Source organism: Salvia splendens, chromosome 16, assembly GCF_004379255.2.
Source record: "Salvia splendens isolate huo1 chromosome 16, SspV2, whole genome shotgun sequence".
NCBI classification, from domain to species: domain Eukaryota; kingdom Viridiplantae; phylum Streptophyta; class Magnoliopsida; order Lamiales; family Lamiaceae; genus Salvia; species Salvia splendens.
Genome location: NC_056047.1, coordinates 29,805,237 through 29,826,934, shown reverse-complemented (window position 1 = coordinate 29,826,934; position 21,698 = coordinate 29,805,237). Strand labels below are relative to the sequence as shown.

General features: G+C 39.8%; 1 protein-coding gene across 1 annotated transcript; it reads right to left on the bottom strand.

Annotated features, from left to right (window-relative positions):
* Positions 1-20,570: 20,570 nt before the first annotated feature.
* On the bottom strand, positions 20,571-21,377 carry LOC121770477 (bifunctional endo-1,4-beta-xylanase XylA-like). Its single transcript, XM_042167202.1, has one exon. The coding sequence runs from the start codon at positions 21,375-21,377 to the stop codon at positions 20,571-20,573; it is 807 nt and encodes a 268-aa protein (XP_042023136.1).
* Positions 21,378-21,698: the final 321 nt, after the last annotated feature.

Genomic DNA, 21,698 nt, shown 5'->3' with positions numbered 1-21,698 from the left:
GTCTCGTGTGAATTTCAGCCCTTTTTATCGAAAAATGAATTTTTAATAAATTTTTGAAGTTGACTGCGCAAATCTGCCTGAAACTCGTGTTCTCGCCAAGAATGTTTCGTTTTCTGTTTGGCTGACCAAATGACCTCCGATTGATGTGATTCTTGAACTAGATGAAAATTTGAAGTGTCTTCTGAGTCGTGTTAAATTTTCAGCTTTTTTGGGCATTGGGTGAATTTTCAGCCTTATTGTATGTTCCGACCAGAGAGTTTAATATGTGATATGACTGACTAAATGACGTGATTTCGGTGTGAAAATTTTCATGGATGAACTTGAATGTGTATTCTGTGTCGTGACCAAAATTTAGCTTCATATGAGGTCGGGTGAATTTTTAGTGATTTTTATAAAATGGTCGCGCAGTTCTGCCAGTTTTCTGCTTTGATAAAAGGATATTTATTTTCAAGTTTAAAAGTATTATATGATGCATGTATGTCCAAGGAACGTGTTTAATGATGTGATCACGTGAGATACGTTGATATATATTATGGTGTGTTTTTCCATCTTTGTGACGAACGTTGGGTTGGGTAAATTGAGAAAAACGATGAGAGAGAAACGATAGGACATGCATGGTAATATGATTATGTGGAAGGCTGACTTGTGTTGTCGTTGACAAGGGTGATTGTATTCGTGAAATCGAGGAACGAGAGTTGCCATAATTTGGATTGTGAATTGTTAAGCGAACGAGGTGGGCTTTCTTTTCAAACCTCTTTATTTTTCCGAAAATATGATGTGGTGTTATAAGGGTGGTTTAAAGTGTTATGTCATGCCGTGATTGTTTTGATGTTGAGATTTTTGCCTGATGCGTAGTTCGTTTGAGCTTGCTCCGTTAGGCTATAGGGCTATGTTGAGATTGTGCTTGATGCCTAGTTTGTGAGTTCGCTCCATTAGGCTACAGGGCTATGATAAACGAATTCGGGTCTGAGTAGGGCCGCAAACCCTATCAGGCTGTGTACACAGTGGGGATCGTGAGCCGTCCTTGCTAGTCGGCCGGTCTCGTGGGAGAATAGTGTGGCCACACTTTCGTCGCACTATGGTAAGAGGATGTGATTGATTGATTGATGAGAAAGTGGGGAGATTGTTTTGACCGGCCGGTCTGTGAAAAGTGTTTTTGTGATACTCGTGATATTTCTTAAATAAACGTAAAAACTCGAGTTCACCGGTATGGATAACATAACTGTTATAAAATGATTTCGGCATGAGCCCATTGAGTACAACAAGTACTCAGCCCTGCATATCCTTTTTTTTCTTTATGTGCAGGTTGAGGGGTGATGTTGCGGCGGATGTTGAGTGAGCTTTAGGAAATCCCGGATGCGTCGTGTCTTCAAACGTGGGCGTCATCCTATGACTCTCCTCTGATACTTGTTTTTCCGCTGCCGTGTTTCGAATCGTTCTTGTTAAAGTCTTTCGTTTTGCCCCACACTACTTTTTAACATTATTTACCTTGAGATATTAACCCGCTCCTTAATTGTTTATTCGATTAAAACTCTTCTTTTGAAGCTTTGTTTAAGATGTTGTCTTTCATTACTTTCCCCTTTTTCTTCCTTGCTCCTTCGTCCCTTCCCTAGTCACGATTTTTCCGTCTTTACTATCCTTAGTGAGGGCGGTCGTGACAAATAAACATCCACTAAATGTAAAACATAACAACATCATGACAAAAATAATCTGTTGCATTCATTGGAAAATAATAATTAGAGTTTTACAGTATTCAATCACTTGAAAGGTGATTTCTAGTATACAAACTCTAACAGAAGGCTAACAAGAAGCCTTCGGGAAAGTGTTTCAAGTGTGGAGAGAAGGGGCATTGGAAGCCAGACTGTCCTAAAAAGGGCAAGGCTACAGGTATGCACCAAGCTCTAGTGGTCGAGTCATGTTTGGTTTCGACATCTACTCATATGTGGGTTACTGACACTGGAGCTACTGATCATATTTGTTTTGATCTTGACTTAATGCAGGTGACAAGATGGCTATATGATGGTGAGATCGAGATCCAGCTGGGCGACGCTAATAAAGTGGCGGCCGTTGCAGAGGGAGACGTTTATTTGCATTTTAGTAGTTATAGATTTTTTATTTTGAATAATGTTTTGTTGATACCTTCTTTTAGAAGAAATTTAATTTCAGTTTCTATATTGGGTTTTGATGGATATTCGATTTCTTTTAATGACAATTGCATTGTTAAGAAAGATGGTTCTTATATCTGTCGTGGTATCATGGAAAACAATTTGTACACAATCACATCTGTGCAGTTTAATAATCACAAATCAGAACTCAATACAACATCGAAAATTTCAAGGAAAATAAAAGAACCATCAAGTTCAATGAACAAAACGTACTTATGGCACCTTAGACTTGGTCATGCCAATGAAAGAAGGATCCATTCTCTTGTGGATCAAGACCTTATCAAAGGTCTAGAGAAGGAGTCGTTTCATACTTCCAAATCCTGCTTGGAAGGCAAGATGACCAAGAGCCCTTTTAAGGCTAAGGGCAATAGGGCCAAGGAAGTACTTGGGCTCATTTATACTAATGTGTGTGGACCAATGTCAACCGAGGCAAGAGGTGGTTTTCAATACTTCATCACCTTTATTAATGACTTCTAGAAAATTGGATATGTCTATTTGATGTGCCATAAGTCTGAATCTTTGGACAAGTTCAAAGAGTTTAAGGCATATGTGGAGACATATCATGGAAAGAGTATCAAAAGCCCGTGATCTGATCACGGAGGCGAGTACCTCAGTGCCGAGTTTTTGGACTACTTATCGGTGGTGGGAATTGAATCCCAACTGACTGCGCCGGGTATGCCCCAGCAGAACGGCGTGGCTGAAAGAAGGAATAGGACCTTGTTGAACATGGTCCGGTCGATGATGAGTTATGCACGGCTACTTATTTCGTTTTGGGGACATGCCTTGCTTTCTGCGAGTCAAATTTTAAACAACTTACCGTCAAAATCCGTGCCAACTACTCCTTATGAGTTGTGGACTAGGCGCAAGCCCAATCTAGCACATCTAAAGATTTGGGGTTGCCTGACTCATGTACTGGAAAAGGATCCAACTAAGTTGGGATCAAGGACGGAGGTATGTGTGTTTATAGGGTACCCTAGAGGATCGAAAGCTTATGAATTCTATAGTCTCCGGGACAAGAAAGTCATTGTGAGTACTCACGCTACATTCTTAGAGGAAGACTTTATAATGAATCATAAGTCCAGCAGTGAATTGGTTCTTGACGAGCTAACTTCTGTCACAAGTTCTATTAACCAAGAACCCGTACCTAGTGTACAAACAATTCCCGAAATTTCAACTTCTACTTCAAGTATTGTAGTGCCGCGCCGCAATGGGAGGGTCTTTCATGAGCCCGATAGATACATTGGTTTGGGGGAATCTATGGATCACTCCTCGAACAACAATGTATTAGATCCCTGGAACTTTGTAGACGCACAGTTTCATCGCCCAGAGTGGCAAAACAATCTTTATTGCTTTCTTAGTTAATCGCACTTCGTTTTTTACATTGGATTTATTGCACTTTCAATACTTGCTTACCTTGAAGTCTTAGTTGTGATCCAACGTTTCTATGATATGAAGTTGTTTTTGTGCATCGATTCTTGTTTGATTTCGTTCTTTTCTGCCTAGATAGCTTAGATCTAATCGTTACGGTAATTTCCAGTGTTGAATCGCATGTTTTCATTTCTGTAGTTAATCTCTCTGAGTTTGCAAGTCGAGATAGCTGTTAGATTTAAGATCTGAAATGGTTAAGTGTGAAAGCCTAGTTTACGTGATTTCTGCCACCTTGCATGTCACCCAGTAAGTTTAGTTGCAGTTTCGGTATTTGATCTTTTGATTTGAGATTTTAATTGTAGATTTGTGTTCATGAAGTTGTTAATACTTTTGTCCTTCACTTTTCAGCTGTTACTTTTCAGATCCGTAGGCCTAGTCACCTAACTACCTTTTCCCTTTGATATTCCGTTTAGCCTTTTATAGTAAACTCGTACCTTCCACATATTCCTAAACATCATGTTCCCCACTCTCACGTACACAAATGCCTGTCAAACATCTTTCTCACCTCCTAGTTAGTAGAGTACCATCTTAAATTCCAGCCTAGATAAGTCTCAACCCAAAGAGTGGTTGCAAACCAAACCTCTCCAGAATATCACCACAATTCCCAAAGCGCATCCATCTCTGTGGGATTCGACCCTTACGTCCACTATACTAGTCAGTAGAAGTGGGTTGAGGAATTATTGATACTAGGTTCAGGCATAGCTGGGGTTCCATCCTGATCAGTAGGATACATGGACCTTCTCTTTCAACAAGCGTAAACATGGACCTGATGGACGAGTTAAAGTCTTTACGGCAAGACTAGTGGCCAAGGGGTATACCCAAAGGGAAGGTGTCGATTACGACGAGACCTTCTCCCCGATGGCCATGCTCAAATCGATCCGGATACTTTTTTCTATAGCAGCTTACATGGATTGGGATGTATGGCAGATGTAGGTTAAGATTGCATTCTTGAAAGGGAGTCTTGAGGAGATATGCCGTGAAGGGCAAGGAACACATCGTTTGGAAGTTTAAGAAGGCTATTTATGGCCTCAAGCAAGCATCTCGATCATGGAACCAGTGTTTCGATCAGATTGTTCATAAGTTTGAATTCGAAAAGTGCCTAAATGAAAGCTGATTCTACAAGAAGGTTGAAAAGGGGAATCTTGTGTTCTTACTTTTATATGTAGATGACATTCTTCTAATTGGAAACAATAAAAAGATGTTGTCATTTGTACGAACTTGGTTGTCGAACCTGTTTGAGATGAAGGATATGGGAGACATGGGACACATCCTTGGGATCAAGGTTCTTAGGAATCGTGAGCAGAGGACGTTGTGCTTATCTCAAGAATCTTACATCGACACTGTACTTAGTCGCTTTAGCATGCAAGATGCCAAGAAAGGTTTCTTACCTTTTAGACATAGCATCCATCTATCTCAAGAGATGAGATAGAAAAGATGAGAAGGATACCATATGCTTCGGCAGTTCGAAGTCTCATGTATGCTATGCTTTGTACAAGGCCTGATATTTGCTTTGCTATTGGCATGGTGGCAAGATATCAGTCGAATCCGGGCCAAGGACATTGGATTGTCGTAAAGAACATACTCATGTACCTTAAACGGACTAAGGACTATGCTCTAGTTAACAATGCAGCCAAGCTCTGTCCTTTGGGATATACTGACTCAGATTTTCAAGCTGATCAGGACTCGAGAAAATCTACTTCTGGATATGTGTTCACCTTAGGAGGTGGAGCCGTAATTTGGAAGAGTGTGAAGCAGAAATACATCGCGGACTCTACCATGGAAGCTGAGTATGTGGCCGCTTCGGAGGTTGCAAAGGTGGTTGTATGGTTCAAGAACTTCATTATGGACTTAGGTGTGGTTACGAATCTGCTCAAGAGCATCACCATTTATTGAGACAGTTCTGGTGCTGTGGCAAACTCGAAAGAACCACGGGCTCACAAAGCGAGCAAACACATAGAGAGAAAGTATCATATCATCAGAGATATAGTGCAGAGAGGAGACATACAAGTGGTAAAGATTGCGTCAGAGAACAACCTGGCAGATCCTTTTACAAAGGCATTGGCGGTGAAACCGTTCAAGAGCCATGTTGAAGGGATGGGAGTTCGACTCATTCAAGACCTCAACTCACTTTAAGTATAAGTGGGAGAATTAGACGTAGTGCACATTTTTTTGTATACTCAAAAGCTGTTTTGAGTATAAGTGGGATATTGTTAGAGTTTGTATACTAGAAATCACCTTTCGAGTGATTGAATACTGTAAAACTCTATATTTTATTTTCCAATGGATGCAACAGATTATTTTTATCATAATGTTGTTATGTTTTACATTTAATGAATGTTTATTGCATATTTAAATGTATAAGTAACGTAACAAAGTCTAAGTCTTTGTTTTAGTAGACCGGTTGTGGGCGTTGTCCACTTTAAGGTAACACGATCAGTTCTGAATAAAGAAAAATAAGAATTTCACTAGTCATTGCTATACTAGATAGGCCTAGACTACCTATCGTGAAAGGTTGCAATGTCAGTCCGCATATTTCTAAGCCTTACTGAAATAAGATGACATTAGTGTGGTATAACATTGAATTGGATCTAATAGCGAGACAAGTCTTTATGCTATCTACTGAATGACGAGGTCTTGATTATTAATTTCTTAATCAATGTACGTTAGCATTGAGCATACGATATTGATTATGCATTACTTTGACTTATCAAATGGTGCGGGTTTTTCGCAACCCAAGAATCCTGGTATATTGGGTAATGGTGATTAATATCTAGTGGTGCTAGGATTGCTATTATATTGAATCGCGCGCGAGGTGAGTCTCGTTTGATAACGTCCACAAGAGGTGCTCGAAACAAGGTTTTATTATTCGGAACCTAACTAGTTGGAGTTTGATTACTCTATGAATATTAAATAAGCGTTTCTTGCTAAGTCCACTCTTGTAGTTAATAATATGTTAATTAATTAAATTCATATCAGACATTAATTAATTAATGGACGTTTCTATCTTAAACACGGGAAATGAATGACAAACAAATGGAAACCCGGAATACTTGTTATTTCGGATTTGGATGGTCAGTGCAATATTACTTCTGTAGTGGCTGCTCGTAATATTCCAATAGAATATATTAAATTGTGGGTTCAATTTAATTAGAATAAAGGAGACAGAAAAAGACTTAATTTTATCTGAAATTTTCATCCCCCAATATACTGTAGAGGACGAAATTTTTCTCCTCAGCTCTCCTCCGTGAGATAAAATTTCTGTCTTCTTTATGTAAGTCCTAGTATTCTTGTGAGATCAGCCCACACTAATATCAGCATACAGTCCTGGAACCAGACAGAAGATTTATGGTTTAGTACTCAAGCTCTTCACGTGGAGAAGGAGCTAGCTATCTTCGATTCTTTGGAAAATCAACGAGGTAAATTGGCTAACTCCGTAGTAAGTATGTTTTAGGTTTTAATTACGCTAGAACATGATTAAATTCAATTTGTGAACATGATACATGAGAGAATTACGTGAATAGAATTTGTCTAAATAATCTGCTAAATAGATCAAGATATTATGTGATCAATTTGATGCACGCTTCCGCTGCCAACCCGTTCAACATGTCTTCATGCTATCTACTGGAATACTAGGCCTTGATAAACAACTATTTCTTAATCAATATATGTTAGCATTGAGCATACGTTATTGATTATGCATTACTTTGACTTATCAAATGGTGCGGGTTTTTCGCAACCCAATAATCTTGATATATTGGGTAGTGGTAAATAATATCTAGCGGTGCTAGGATTATTACTATGTTGAATCACGCGCCTGGTGACTCTGGTTTGATAATGCCCTTAAGAGGAGTTCGAACAAGGTTTTATTATTCGGAAACTGACCAGTTGGAATTTAATTATTCCAAGTCCACTCTTGGAATTAAAAGATGTTAATTAATTAAGTCTATAGCAGACACTAATTAATTAATGGACATTTCTATCTTAAGCGCGGGAAATAATCATTCAAATAAGGAAGCCCTGATTAATTATAATTTCGGATTTGGATGGGCAGCGCAATATTACTTCTGTAGTAGCTGCTCGTAATATTCAAACTGCGAAAAACATCCAACAAAGCATAAATGAAAGGAACATCACAAGATCTAACTAAAACTTCTATAATTCGTGAAATAGAACAAGATCTGACAGTGAAATCGCAAGATCCAACAAAAACAACATATAGAAAAGGTGTTTCTACTGCTAAGATGTTCAATCACTTGAGGTCTAAACTAAAATACGCAAAAACTGTAAATAAGTGATTATATCTTGAACGAGCTAAGCTAAGAATAAGTAGAACATGATGCAAATTTTAGCTAAACTAAGGTAGATCTGGATTCTAGAGTGTGAAAGAGAGCTATCTAACTCAGAGCATATACAAAAGGTGTTTCTACTGCTAAGATGTTCAATCACTTGAGGTCTAAACTAAAATACGCAAAAACTGTAAATTAGTGATTATATCTTGAACGAGCTAAGCTAAGAATAAGTAGAACATGATGCAAATTTTAGCTAAACTAAGGTAGATCTGGATTCTAGAGTGAGAAAGAGAGCTATCTAACTAAGAGCATATACAAAAGGTGTTTCTACTGCTAAGATGTTCAATCACTTGAGGTCTAAACTAAAATACGCAAAAACTGTAAATTAGTGATTATATCTTGAACGAGCTAAGTTAAGAATAAGTAGAACATGATGCAAATTTTAGCTTAACTAAGGTAGATCTGGATTCTAGAGTGAGAAAGAGAGCTATCTAACTCAGAGCATATACAAAAGGTGTTTCTACTGCTAAGATGTTCAATCACTTGAGGTCTAAACTAAAATACGCAAAAACTGTAAATTAGTGATTATATCTTGAACGAGCTAAGTTAAGAATAAGTAGAACATGATGCAAATTTTAGCTTAACTAAGGTAGATCTGGATTCTAGAGTGAGAAAGAGAGCTATCTAACTCAGAGCATATACAAAAGGTGTTTCTACTGCTAAGATGTTCAATCACTTGAGGTCTAAACTAAAATACGCAAAAACTGTAAATTAGTGATTATATCTTGAACGAGCTAAGCTAAGAATAAGTAGAACATGATGCAAATTTTAGCTAAACTAAGGTAGATCTGGATTCTAGAGTGAGAAAGAGAGCTATCTAACTCAGACTAAAGTAGGCGGTGGCGTTAAGCACAAGTTTTTTATTGGTAAGACCCTCGATTTATAGGGCGGCTCTTTGCTTCAATCTCTAAGGTAAACTCCTCCTGATTTACCATTTATGCCCATATAGCAAAGGGTATCTTCTGCCTCTCTCTCTTTTCTCGTACATTTTGCAATGGCAGCACTTCATATTTCCCTTGATCAGTTGGGCGGCTTTTCTGCAATTTTCACTCCAATTTGTCTTGTTTTCAGCTGATTGGTCAAGGTGCAACATCTAACTGATCCAGCAGCAATCCTGCACTGTTAAACTCAAAATTCCTATATTATCTCCCAAAAATATGTAAAATCACCCAAAAACTAATGCATGAAATGAGCCTTATCAGTGTAATAATTTACCTCAATTAGGATAATTCACTATTTAATCAATAGAACAAAGGGGAGTTGAAGTTTTATGTGAGGTCTTGGGTCTTTAAATCTTTTGGGAGTTGGATGTGTTAGGTAAACGGATTTTAATATCAACATCTAATCTATAGATTTCTCACATGGGGGGAAGGGTTAATCTAATTATGTAACCGACCTAATAACTATAGAGACACTAAAAGCAAGGAGATCAGTCGGATAATAACTAAGTTATTGTAGTTAGACCTAAAACTTTACATTTTTTGCCTACGTTATATTTTTTATGCTTTATGCTATTTATTTAATTATTTCTGTCTATTTTATAAATTCAAACCAAAAATCCCGTGTCTTTAGATAGTATATGATGCTTAGTATATTATAGACAGTTACAATCTTATTCCACGTATTCAATATTCCTGTACTAACCTTTAGTTATACTATTCCCAAATAGTATACTTGCAAGTAATTTTAGTGCTAATAAATGGTGCATCAAAAGGTTTAATGACTATCAAAAGTATTTTTATTTCTATTAATGACGTTTAATGACTATCAAGTTTAATGACTATCAAAAGGTTCGTACGTCAATTTTTTTTTATCTTTTTTGGACTTGTTTAAGTGTTGTTTTGATATGCTTTGAAATCCTTGATGGGTTTTAGTTGCTGGTTGGGGTCGAAAGATGCGAATGGATTGATCGGTGGACCAGTTAGCAAATGTCGTTGCCACTTGATCAAGGTGTTCTCGCTCTCGCTCGCCACCAATGTAATTTATAACTCCCAAACTCGCACTACTTTAACAATAAAGCGGCACGTACGAGGTCGGTTGCTGCCACATTTTAATTTGGGAGTTTTTACGCTACTGGATTTATGCTAGGAAGAATGTAAACTAACTACTTGATCAAGCTACTCATCATGCTGACACAATTAATGGATCAAGTAAGAACTTAACTGCCTAGGCATGCTACGAGAAACACAAAAACTCTGCAATTCATCACTATTAAATACTAAATCATGGACTAAAAAGCGAAACTGAACTGGAAGAGTAAACAAGATGACGAAAGAAAAACAACTCCAATTTTTATACCTCAGAACAGTGCGGTGGCGGTGGAGGTGCTTTGGACTTCTCTACTGCCTCCAGCAGCTTCTTCGCCATTTGCTCGAATCGAGCCTCCAACTTCTTATCACTGCGCGCCTCTGCTGCGTGCACCACCTCTTCTGTACTGGCCACGGGATGTCTCATACGACCGCTTGGATTCGATTAGCCTCTCCATGATACTCTTTGCTTGGCTGAATGGGGTTTTTGAGAAATCCTCTTGAGCTGCTAGGTTGAGATCGTTTTTGCTGTGTACCGTAAGTCCGCCATAGAAGGTTGAGTAGATCTCCCTCTCTCCCATCTTGTGGTCGGGGCATGCTTGAAGTAGCCCTTGGAATCTATCACAGTACTGGCCCAGGGGCTCATCATACTCCTGTCTAGCCTCTGTAATCTCCCGCTTAAGAGCACTCATCTTCGATGCTGGGAGGAAACGATCTAAGAATATCATACGGAACTCGGCCCAGGTCCTGATCGATCCTTCTGGCAACCTTGACAGCCAGACTCCCGCATCGCCCTTTAAGACGAAGGTAATAGCCTTGAGCCTGTAATCTTCTGATATGGATCCAGCCGGCACGGACTGAATATCACAGTATCTGCAGAATTCCTCCAGAAATGCATAAGGACACTCCTTCGAGAGGCCATAGAAATTGGACAAAACGGCCAGTACTCCTGATTTGATTGCGATGGTCCGCATCCCAGGAGTGATGGCGATGGCATAGGTGGGCTCCTTTTCGTCATGAGCGTGCAGAGAGCCAATTCCTGAGTCGTTGTCGACGAGGGCCATCTCTGCTTTTGCTTGTTCAAGTGGTGGTGGTTGGGTGGCGCGTTCTGTTCTCCTTCCTCTTCGCTGGTCAGTTGATCAACGGCTACTGTTGCTGCTAGTACGGCTCTGTATCAAGTGGTAACAACACCGGCTTCCTGGACGCTCCAATGAGCATTAGTATCTCTGTACATATGAGGATGATTCCAGTGTCCACCGCGTTGGTACCTTCTCATGAACCGAAAGAAAAACAAATGAGAAAAAAAAAGAGAAAATAAAACTATTTACACCTATGCACTACACACAAACATAAAATAACACCATGCTTCCCCGGCAACGGCGCCATTTTAGTTGGGCTCGAAAGATGCGAATGGATTGATCAAGTTATATAGAAGATAACCGATCGGGCGGACCAGTTAGCAAATGTCGTTGCCACTTGATCAATGCGTTCTCGCTCTCGCTCGCCACCAATCTAATTTATAACTCCCAAACTTGCACTACTGTAACAGTAAAGCGGCAAGTACGGGGTCAATCCCACAGAAAAACCGGTGTATCGAGTGTGTGAGTAGAGAACAGGGTTCGGCTGCTGCCACGCTTTAAGTTGGGAGTTTTACGCTACTGGATTTATGCTAGGAAGAATGTAACTAACTACTTCATCAAGCTACTCATCATGCTGACACAATTAATGGATCAAGTAAGCGACAAGCGAAAATAAGAACTTAACTACCTAGGCATGCTACGAGAAACACAAACAATCTGCAATTCATCACGATTAAACACTAAATCAAGGACTAAAAAGCAAAACTGATCTGGAAGAGTAAACAAGATGACGAAAGCAAAACAATTCCGATTTTTATAGCTCAGAACAGTGCGGTGAACATGCAGAATACAAAAAGATCAAAACTTGAACTACGGAACAACACTGAATTTAAACTAAGCTAACAATTTCAGAAAGTAAGAAAGCTAGTAAGGCCGAGGAGCTCTTGGTTGGAAACTTGGGACGGCATCGACCAGATATCGAGTATTCTGTCGCGCTCCCTTCGTTCGCTCTCTCTCTAACTATTTCTTTAACTAAGCTACCTTCGGAACAGGAAACTAAACTCAAAACTAGAACAAAAAGAAGAAACTGAAAAGGAAGATGCTTAAAATGGAAAAAAGATAGATAGATGATGGTCTTTAACTGTGGTGGCACATCCTCTATTTATAAGCCCGCCGCAATGACCTCCAGCTGGATAACGATCTCGGAAGAGGATATTCGCTCACGCTGTGATCGAGCGTCTCATTGATTGATACGTGCCTTCCTTCTAGAATGACGTCGCCCCTCAATAACAGAATGATGAGTTAGCTCCGTCCTTGCGTCTTGCGTATCAGCACGTGTCCCCTTCTAGAACGTCGTCCTTGATAACAGAATGATGATCACCATCCAGCTCATTAGCCTCACGTATCATTCTTCTAGAACGCAGTGGTCCCCGCCTAACTGCTTGATCACTCATTTTATCAACTTCCCCGATTTTTGGCTTTTTTCGCCTTTTGTACCAGCTTGATCAGTTTAGCCTTGTTGTCTTGGTCAAGCGACATTCCTGCACAATTAACACTTGTTTTGTGCGATAAATTGATCAAATAGCATACATTTTACCCCTAAACCGATGCATGAAATAGGCCTTATCAATTGCTAATCAAATACTTCAACGAGAACGTAATATCCTCAAAGAGTTTTGACGTGCAAGTAAATACAAGAAGTTATCCAATAATTATATGTCTACAACTAACTCAAATGGATATTAAATATCCATATATATACAAAAGTCATTTCTACTAAGTCTACTAAGTCATTTCTCAGCGAGCGGGAAAAATGCACTAACTTTATTTAACTATATGTTACTGCAAAGATGAGCTATGATTTTTCATACCTCTACTGCTTTATTTCTGGAAAGCTCCAATTCCTGAACATGTTCCTGCAAATGAGAGACCCATCAATCCATGGTAATTTGTTCACGGTAAAAAAGTATAGACGAATAGTGCCATGATTTGAATATTATGAATAGTGTCGTGAATAGTTTTAGATAATGTGATGAATAGTTTTGTGATAGAATTCAGAATCGTTTTTTTGAAAATTCTCGTGATGGACAATCTCTAAGATCAACCAATGGAGTTATGTCGTTAAATTTATAGGACTTCTAACAATCATTATTTAATTTCCTTCACCCACTTGTTTGGAGAAATAATACTCCCTCCGTCCCCGAATAAGAGTCGCTAATTTCCTTTTCGGGATGTCCCCCAATAAGAGTCACTCTACCCACTTACCATTTTAAGACATCAAAATCACCCTTAATGTTTAGCAAATTTACTGAGAATGCCATTATTTACACTGAAAAAAAAAAGAAATTGCAAACCCATTAGGGTTTGCAGTCAACCCTAATTCTCGATTCATCTTACGCACTCTCGACTCTCTCTCTCACTGTCGGTCCCTCTCACACATGAATCCTCTCCCCCTCCGCCTCAATCTGTCTCCCCGTCCGCCTCCCTCCGACGCGATGGACACCGTCGTGCCTTAAACACCGCCAGACAGGGTAGATTACGACGCAAGTTGTCGTCGGTCGGTGGTTCACGGTGTTGCACCGTTCATATGCGACGACGGGGCTAAAGGGCCGACACCTCCCGATCTGGTCCTTTACGGATCTGAAACTGAAGCTCCGTCCGAGGGATTCTACGGTTCTGAAACCCTAGATCCGTCCCCATTTGAAGTCGGATCTGAAACCGAATCGCCAGTTAAGGGTTTCAATGGCTCTCAAACTCAGCCTCCGTCCGAGGGCTTCTACGTTTCTGACAGTCTACCTCCATCCCCATTAACCTCCGGATCTGAAACTGGAGATCCGGGTAAGGGTCTCGACGGATCTGAAACTCAAGCTCCGTTTGCCCCCTTTGACGGATCTTGGACCAATCTGCCTTCACGTTCTGTGAATTTGCTGGAAAGCAAATCACCTTGTCTTGGTTTGGATGACATCGAGGAAGGAGCTATGCAGTCGGCGGTTGAGCCAAATAGAGAGTACACCGACAATGAAAAAGCTATGCTATTAATCATGTTTCCTTGCATGAAGGATATCTTCTGATTTGTGAGTTTCTTTCTAATTCAGAGCCACCCCCTTTTAGGGTTTGGAGGCTTTCTGATGTAATCTATGCTTATGTGCATTGCTCAATGTTAATGTGATATTGGTCCATGTTTATGTGATTTTGAGCCACCCCTATGTTTATGGTTTTGAGGCTGATTTTAATGTGATGTTGGTCCATGTTTATGTGATTTTGAGCCACCCCTATGTTGATGGTTTGGAGGCTGATTTTAATGTGATGTTGGTCCATGTTTATGTGTTATTGAGCCACCCCTATGTTCATGGTTTGGAGGCTGATTTTAATGTGATGTTGGTCCATGTTTACGTATTATTGAGCCACCCCTATGTTGATGGTTTGGAGGCTGATGTATTTATTCTCTGGTGTCCATATGCATTTGTGTATTCCTAAGCAATTGATCTCTCTGATGTCCCCATGTTGTTATTGAGCCACCCCCTAGGATGAAATCTTTTTGAGGGAAATGCAAAAAAAGCCACCCCCTATGAAGGGTTTGTAGGCTAATTTGAAGCAAAGATACAAAAATATTCACTGATTAATTACTAGGATGTCCAGTGATGATGTTTATACAAAATGGAGCCTATTTAGCCAAAAAAGCCACCCCCTTATAAAGGGTTTGGAGGCTGATGCTATGTGATGAAACTTTTCTGATGGCATTAACAAAAAATGCAGCCTATGCACAAAAAAAGAGTTTACATCTTAAACACCAACATATGTTGGTGCTTACACTGTAAACTCCAGTCCCTAACTTATGTCTAGTACCCTAAAGCATGATTAAGCCTCCATACGTCATATGTGTCCCCAGTGTTGTTTTCAAGCAGCTTTAGATACTCCAAGCTCTCTCTCACCAAAGCTTCTTCAACCTGAAGTTGTAGAGGCAGTCCCTCTGTTCTTTGCAATCTGTCCTTATTCATATGAGGGATCTTGTAGTCATTCTTCCCATGCACTTGTAATATTGCTGTCAAACAGCTTTGCAATGTGATGAATACTCTATTCAGAGTCTATGGTGAGAGTTCTTCAAATGAGGTAAACACATTCCTAAGCAAATCATCTACATTTGTGGCCATCTTGCCATCTTGTAATGACTGTATTGCCCTGAAATACCCAAGGTCTAACACATTTGTGTCTAGGGAGTTGGGTGGTTGGCTAATTAGATGGAATTCAAATCCATCAGTACTAGCAAGTGTCTCAAACTGTTGATCAGCAGCTCTAAGGTGAGGTTTGGTATTATCTTGTTGTATGAATATCTTCTTGCTTGCATTGGTTGGTCATTTGGCCTTGATTGTTGGTATAATCTGGCAATGATATGTGTATGTGACTACATGATGATATGAATACTGTCTGATAGCTTTATTGACATAAAAAGTGACATACCTGGTTTAGGAGACAAGCTGTCATGACTTCCTTGGTAATTGATTGAATAGGCTTTGTCTCCATTGTCCCTTTTGGCCTGTTCTTTGAACTTCTTTTGGTCGGTATCTGTTCTGTGAATGGGAATAACCCTATTTTACCATCGAATATGATGTCTCCATCAGGCCCACAAAGTGGCCTACTCACAGCAGCCATGAACATCACTTTAGTGATGAATCTCTTGGACTTACAGGACCTATATGTCACATCTTCATCCGGCAACATGTAGTATCTATCTGATGTCTTTGTCATGTAGAACCATTTCTTGTCAATATGAACCATGTTGTGCATTGAATGGTAAAGAAGTTTACCTTCAGCGAGTGTTGGCTGAATATGAGAAAGACACCATTTCATCCTTGCAATTTTGTTGGTTTCAGTAAGTGTAGGCTTGATAGCAATTGTATGAGGTTTCAATTGATTACTCTTAAGAAATCTACCAATTGTTGTCTTGCTTACTTCCATCTTAGAAGCAACCTTCCTTATGGTTGATCTCTCAATCATGGACAGCTTTCTAAACTTGTCTTCATCTAACATGAGTTTATCTTTGTGTTGATAACTTGTTACTTTGCCTTGCATCATGACAGGTTCCCCTCTGTCTATCTGCTGCTTACTGATGTGCCATATTCTCTCTGCTGTCCTTTTGTGGATGTTGAATTTTTTGGCAGCCTCTGCACAAGAACCTCTTGGCAGCACTCCAGTTGTACTTCGCTGTAGAAGAAACTGCGCAATGAGGTTTTTTTGAGGGCTAGTCAATGCTAATGTAGGCCGATGCCATCCACCCTGCCCTTGCCACTGCCCCTACTGCTCCTGATCAGGGACCAACACTCGGACCACCTCAGTCTCCATTACCCAGTGATGAAAATTTTCTGAGGGTATACTACAAAACCAATAGCTTTTCCTTTTTTTTTTGTTTTGGTTGGTGGAACTAAACGAAGAGTAGAAATGAATGTATTTATAGGAGTTGGTGAACACTTTGAATTGTACATTTTCCCTCCTTGTAAGAATTCCCTCCATTAAATGAAAGTGGGGTTCCCTCTCAATTTTTGGGAGGAGTTTGAATTGATATGCAACGTGCCCTCTCTATTTCCATTGCACAGCTTTAATTTTGCAATTATAGTGCAACTTGCACCTTTTTTCCTTCAATTTTGGGGCAGTGTCGAATTTAGTTAATGACTATACAATTAAATTTAATTGCATTGTTTTTGGCAGTAAACATTTAATGTAAATTGAAGATTAAATTTAAATTAACCATTGAATTGATTCAATTACATTTATTACACCAAAAGTCAAAGAGGTCCCACATTCCACTACCTACCTCCATTTACTACACAAACCATTCAAACACTTCCTTAAAACCCGTGTCGAGTCAAACAACGACTCCTAATCGGGGACGGAGGGAGTATAAAAGGGGAGTTGGCAAACAAATTCTTCTCTCTCTTTCCATTTGGGTAAATACTTTATCAGAAATTCATTTTATTCTTTGAAGTATGTACTATCAAATGTACCAAATTTTAGAAACTTTCAAAAATTAAAAACATACTCCCTCTGTCCCATTAGAAATGAAACATTTTCCTTTTCGGTGTGTCTCATTAAAAATGAAACGTTTCTAAAAATGAAACAATACTCTCTCTACTTTTTCTTCTCTCTTACTTTACTCTCTCTTCATTCTCGCAAAACAACACTACATAAAATCACGTGCCAAAAAGCAAATGGTGCATATTTAATGGGACGGAGGGAGTAATTCTCACTCCAACTTCATAGCCAAACATGTTTTCAGCACTAGATAACCCAACTTTTTCACTCAAATTCAAGAGAGTAGAAAAACACATATTTTGTTTCAATTTAAAAATAAACATCTTAAAACATCAGTCCCTTTGGAAATTAATAAGCAAAGATACCGTTCAAATTTAATATCCTTAGGTTAGAAAGAAGAAGATGGATAAGTTGTTTACCTTCCTTTAAAATTTCAGAATGATCGGACAATGGTTGAACCTCCGATCATGTAGAAAGTCGACACAGCTACTTTTCAAAATGCCAGTCCTTTTGGAAATAAATAATGGAAGATCTAACCGTTCAAATTTAATTTCCTTCGATTAAAGTGATGTTGGATGAGTCATTTACCTGCCGTTAAATGTGAGAACGATCAAATAATGTTTGCCCAATTCGAAGAAAACCAAGACTGTTGTTGTTAAAAAAAGGTCATGGCCCTATACTTTTTTTTTCCGGTGCCTATGTGTCGTAGTTAATGGCCGGCGGCGGTAGCTGCATATATTTTTCGGCGACTGGGGATAGACGTCTAGAGAGAGTGGAGATATTCTCTTTCTAATTTTTTTTCCTTGTGCGTGAGGGACATAAAAAATGAAGAATAGGTGTAGTCCTTTAATTAGTGAGTTTTAGGGTTTTGTCTTGGGCTATTGTTTGGGCTTTTATATTTAGTTTTTTGCCGAAATAGATAGCTAGAGTCCACTACTAATTAATTGTTTGGACTTTGAGTGGGCTCCCTCATAAAATTAATTGTTTGGACTAGAAGTTTTGCTTTCCTTTGAGCTTAGATAGATGCTTCGAGTTTTGGGCTACATATAAATAATAGTACTGTTTTTTTACCACAAAAGTGGTGAGGGAGAGTACAAGATAGTAACAATCCAACAACTACTAAAAAAAGAAATATAAATACAAATTACATCATAACAATCGAAAAGCTGACAAGAGGAGAAGACAACAAGAGTCAAAGTCTGAGGAGAACAAGTCAGACACTAACCGGTAACATCAAAGCAGCTAGCACCTAAGAACTGCTCAAAATTACAACAGACACCAAACAAGAGAAGAAACAAGCATTCTCCCAACAAGTCATCTTCTACATGGGCTCGTTCCCCTTGCCCACCTTTTGATATCCTCAAAGGTTTTTGTATAAGGATTTATTTGCTTGAATTAAATTAGTTACTTAGACTTAAATTCCCTAGAATTAATTTTTTTAAAGTGACTTTGCGTAGTTTTGAATCAAGTAAATTCCTTAATTTATTTAGTTAATTAATCTTTTGATTAATTAATATCCACTAATTAAATCTTCTGGTTTATTTAAAGCTAAGTTAGAGCATCCACAGTGGGGTGCCCTATGCACCGCCACGTCAGTATTTTATCCTCCTGCCCTTCCACCTGCAGTGTACCCGTCAAGGAAACAAAAGTATTGCTTCCCGGCCAGTCTCTCCAACATCTGATCAATGAAGGGTAATGGGAAATGATCCTTCCTGGTTGCTTCATTCAACTTCCTGTAGTCTATGCACATCCTCCACCCAGTGACAAGTCGGGTGGGTACTAATTCAATCTTGTCATTCTTAACTACCTGAATTCCTGACTTTTTGGGAACCATGTGAACTGGACTTACCCATTCACTATCTGGAATGGAGTAAATGATACCTAGAGAAAGCAGCTTCAAAACTTCCTTCAGAACTTCCTCCCTCATGTTTGAATTTAGCTTGCGTTGTGGGTCCCTATAAGCCTTCGCAGCTTCTTCCAACCTGATGTGGTGCATGCAATGATCAGGACTGATCCCTACTAGGTCTGAGAGAGTCCATCCTATGGCCTTCTTGTTCCTTTTGATTACCTCCAGTAATTCCTTTTCTTGTTCCTTGGTCAAGTTGTTGTTGACGATTACTGGGAATGTCCCATTTTCATCTAGATAGGCATACTTGAGACCTGGTTGGAGCGTTTTCAGTTCCCTCTTAGGGGTACTTATTTCCTGGGGCAGGGGATTTTTTTTCTGTCGCATCAGTTATCATTCCCTTTGCAGACCCAGAAGAATTTTCCACGCTAGCCACATCGGCTAATCCCCTTGACCTGGCGAACTCTGGATTTTTACAAAACTCTGAAATAGCTTCGGCCAGCTCCTCATCCATTAGTTCCCTTGTATGCATAGTCTCACACCATCCAGCTACCTCTCTGTCAATAGAGTGACTTAACTCTGAATTATCAATCTGCTCTTGCATCAACTCGGTCTCAAGATACTCTTGGACCATGGGGTTAATAACATAGACAGTATGTAAATTTTCAACATCTAATGGTTTCTTCATTGCTTCATCTATGTTAAATGTATATTTTTCCCCATTATAGTCCAGGCATATGGTTCCATCAAAAACATCTATAATGGTCTTAGCTGTACGCAGAAAAGGTCTACCTAGAAGCACGCCACTAGACTCTGAGGATTCATTATCACTCATTTTAATAACATGGAAATTGGCACCTTGACTATGACATTTTCTATAACTCCCTCTGGACAAATGCACGACATATCCGCCAATTGGATTACCACCTTCGTATCCACCATTCCTACTCCTACCAACTTTTTGTATATGGAAAGCAGTAAAACATTTATCGATGCCCCTAAGTCACACATAGCATGCTCAATTCTGACATCACCAATGGAAATGGGTAAGGTGAACATACCTGGGTCAGTGCGTTTCTGAATCACTGCTGACATGTTCTCTCCAATCAGGATCTTCCCACTAGGTCTTGTCTTTCCAGCTATGAACTCTATAATAAATTTGCTGAAGACCAGCAATTTCAAAGCCAGTAAGAACGGTAGGTTTATCTCCAACTTTCCAAAGATATCCATAAAATCCACCGGTTCATCCTTCTTCTTCTTAGCCTCTCCTCAGTGCGGAAATGGTTTCACTTGTTTCTCTGCACTTGTAGACACTCCAGCTGAAAGCTTGCCCGTTTCCTTCCTCACTACTTCATTTTCCGCTTCTGGCTCTAGGTCTAGGAAAAATCGTTCAGCCACACTAGGTAGCGGTTTTCCCAGGTCACCTTCCCGAAGGTCATCTCCTCTTACGGTACTCCCTATCTTCGAATTTCCAGGTTCAGGAACTGAGTTCTTCCATTCCTTGCCTTCCGTGGGAGGTGTTTCTTCATTCATCTTCATCACTGGACCTTCATAACCTCGCCCAGATCTTAAAGTGATTTGACTGATGTTAGCTCTATCTGGTGGCCTTACTGAGGAAGGAATCTTTCCTTCGTTCCCTCGCATCTCGTTCAAGGAGTTTGCGATCTAGGACAATTGCTTTGCCAACATGTCCATCGCTGCCTTCTGCTCCAACTGAGCGTCCGAAGTTTATGCACCACGTTAATGTTGGATTGCATGTTATTCTGCATATGCTGTTGAGAACTGACTAAATCATGCACTAGGTTTGGTCCTGAACCGGGATTGAGTTGACTGGGATTTGGTCCTGAACCCAGGTTTGGTACACTCCCTTGGTTCTGGCGAAAGTTTTCCTGACCTCCTGAACTGTTGTTGAACAGATTTCCTAGCCCTTGGTTCTCCTGATAATAGGGTTGGGAATTCTGATAATTTCCTGGATAGTTCCTCTGTTGTGGCGGCACATAAGAGCTCCTTTGGTGGTTTTGATTCCTGTTCCCCCAATTAGAATGATCGCTATGATATCGGTTGTTCCAGTTGTTCTGCCCTTCCTGATTTCTCCCAGACCAGTTAGTCTGCCTTTCTGGTTGGTGTGTACACTGGGTGTTCTGTTGTGGAGGTGGCTGGGTCGGGTCATTATCAGACCATCTAAAATTGGGATGGGTTTGCCATGGTGCATCCTTCTGTTTCCCTTGATTCCAACTCCCCATCGAATTCACCTGGGCATGGTAATCCCCCTCTTGAGGGCCATAGTATTGCTGGGTTGGAGCTTCTCCTGGACCCGGAGTTTTCTCTTTCTCTCGTGAGGCTGGCGGGTTGGCCTTCTCGATTGCACTCAAGAGTGCTTTCTCAAGCCTATCTATTCTCGCCTCGAACCTTTCGTCATCTTGCTCCCTCAGCGCATTCGCTGACCCTCTCCTCATAATGTTCCTCGGGTTGTCGTACGCCTTTTTGGCCTGTATTAACTTCCCCAAGATCTCTCTTGTTTCACTTTCCTTTTTCTTAGTAAAATTTCCCCCGCTCGAGGAATTCATCAGATCATTTGATTCAGGGTTTGCTCCTTCATAGAACAAATAGTAGATTTCTGCTTCGATCATTCTGTAATTCAGGCAAGCATCTAATAATCGTGACCAATATTGACTAAGAGATTCATCGTACTCCTGCTTTCACTCCACGATTTCCTTCCTAAGGGTGTTTGTCTTGTTTGAAGGGAAAAAATAATCCAGAAACTCCAACTTGAAATC